Source organism: Helobdella robusta (genome assembly GCF_000326865.2).
Source record: "Helobdella robusta unplaced genomic scaffold HELROscaffold_28, whole genome shotgun sequence".
Taxonomy (NCBI): Eukaryota; Metazoa; Annelida; class Clitellata; order Rhynchobdellida; family Glossiphoniidae; genus Helobdella; species Helobdella robusta.
The window spans coordinates 2,112,273-2,114,236 of record NW_008704435.1 but is presented as its reverse complement, the minus strand read 5'-3'; the positions used below and the strand labels follow the sequence as shown (position 1 = coordinate 2,114,236).

The 1,964-nt window shown below is 42.6% G+C and overlaps 1 protein-coding gene across 1 annotated transcript; it reads left to right on the top strand.

The window, feature by feature from the left end:
• Positions 1-157: 157 nt before the first annotated feature.
• Positions 158-781, top strand: HELRODRAFT_80771 (hypothetical protein; the record flags this gene model as incomplete). The annotated part of the gene is made up of 1 exon (XM_009020634.1): positions 158-781. A coding segment is annotated over one exon (624 nt), but the record flags the coding sequence as incomplete, so codon positions are not given.
• Between the last annotated feature and the right edge of the window lie 1,183 nt (positions 782-1,964).

Here is a 1,964-nt window from a genome sequence, read left to right as displayed (position 1 = left end):
TCAACAAAAGACTCGGCGAGCAATTAACAATGATTGCCACTCCAACGAAGGAAATTTCATCTATAAATACCTGAACCATGTTCTACACAAATTTGAAAAACAGTTTTTATTGTGCTGTTAATAAATTTTGCGATTACATGCAAATACCTGACACAAAATGGGCATCGGAGGCTTTTTCAACTGGGTCAGCAAGAAGTATCCGTCGGTGGTACTGCCTGCATCGAATGTAAACATGGGCTTCGACAACTTGTACCTGGACATGAATGGCATCATTCACACCTGCTCACATCCATCAAACAAACCCGCACCTGCTACCAAGAGTGACCTGATGGCGGAGATAGCCAAATACGTCGACAAGCTGATGACAATAGTTAAGCCCAGGAAGCTACTGTTCATCAGCATTGATGGCAGGCCTCCCAGGGCGAAGAACAACAAAGAGAGGCAGGAGATGCTGGAAAAAGGCTCGGGAAGCGTGCAAGCACGAGAGAGCAATAACCACACCAGCTACATGTTTTTCATGACAGGATTGTCGAAAGAGCTGTGTCGTTACATCGACTCGCGTGTAAGTAGCAACCCGAGCTGGAAGGGATTGGCTGTCATCCTATCAGACGCAGAGGTGCCAGGTGAGGGTGAGCACAAGATCGTGGAGTTTATCGGGAGACAGCGCGTTCAACCACAATACAACGCGAACATGAAACATTGTATGTTCAGCGCGGACGCTGATGCCATCATACTGGGCCTCACAACACACGAGCCCATGTTCACCATTCTTAAGCAGTTGAAGGATGACGAAAGAAGTTTTGCTGATTTGGATGGTAAATTTGTTTTAGTTCAAATTAATATTTTGAGAGAATATTTGTTTAATGATTTGAAATCGTTTAATTTGTTGAAACAGGATCTGGAAAAGAGCATCGATGACTGGGTGCTGCTGACAACCTTGCTGGGCAACGATTTCCTTCCAGGATTGCCGTCCGTGGACATCTGGGAGGGGGCAATCAGCAGGATGATTGGAATGTACAAGAAAGTACTGGAACGAACAGGGTGCCATCTCAACAACAATGGGTTCATCAACTACAGGAACCTGGATCTACTGTTCAGATGTTTGGCTGAAAAGGAGAGCAACATCTTCAAAAACCGAAAGATGACCATTGCAGATGTGCGTGGTAATATCGTAGAACCCAAAAACGACCGTGTCCATAAATATGTTATGGGGTTGACTTGGGTTCTGCGTTACTACTACCAGGGCTGCCCCTGTTCCGACTGGTACTATCCGTACATCCAAGCACCGCCTGCCTCGGATTTCAAAAATTACAAATGGCCGGATAGCCCGATGACATTTTTTGGATCTGAGAAACAGGAAACGAAGGAGCCAACAAGCAGGTTGTTTGCACACAAGAAGATGTTTGATAACGACAAAATTTTGACTTCCATTGGCATTGCAGGAACAATTTGCAGAGATGATACACAGAAATTTGAATGCAGCCAGGCGTTAGCTGTCAGGTTTGAAAATCCAAACATCAACAAAGGATTCGTTTTTCCGTCAGGTTTTCATGCAAAAGCCAAGATGCCGCCAGCAATCCTTTCCAAAGAGGACTTCCAGAAACAAAGAGACTGGAAGAAAAAGAATCAACCAAAGAAGAGGTGATTGGTTTTGCATGACAAACTGTCAAAAAAAGGAAAATTTGTTTGTTGTGAGGTTGTTAATTGTGACAAAAAACGCCAGAATGCAGTCTTATTTCCGTGAAGCAGAGAGACTTGCTTCCATCTCCGCATCTCAAGCCAGCAATGCCTGCAGCGGTCAAAATTTTGAGATCCTGTACGTGTTTGCTATGTTTGTTGTTTTGTAAATAAAATAAATATCTGTAATTATATGATATATTCTAATTATATGGTTCGATTCGATATTCATGTTAACTACTTATAGTATATATTTTTTATTTTATTTGTTATATTGTAAATGACTA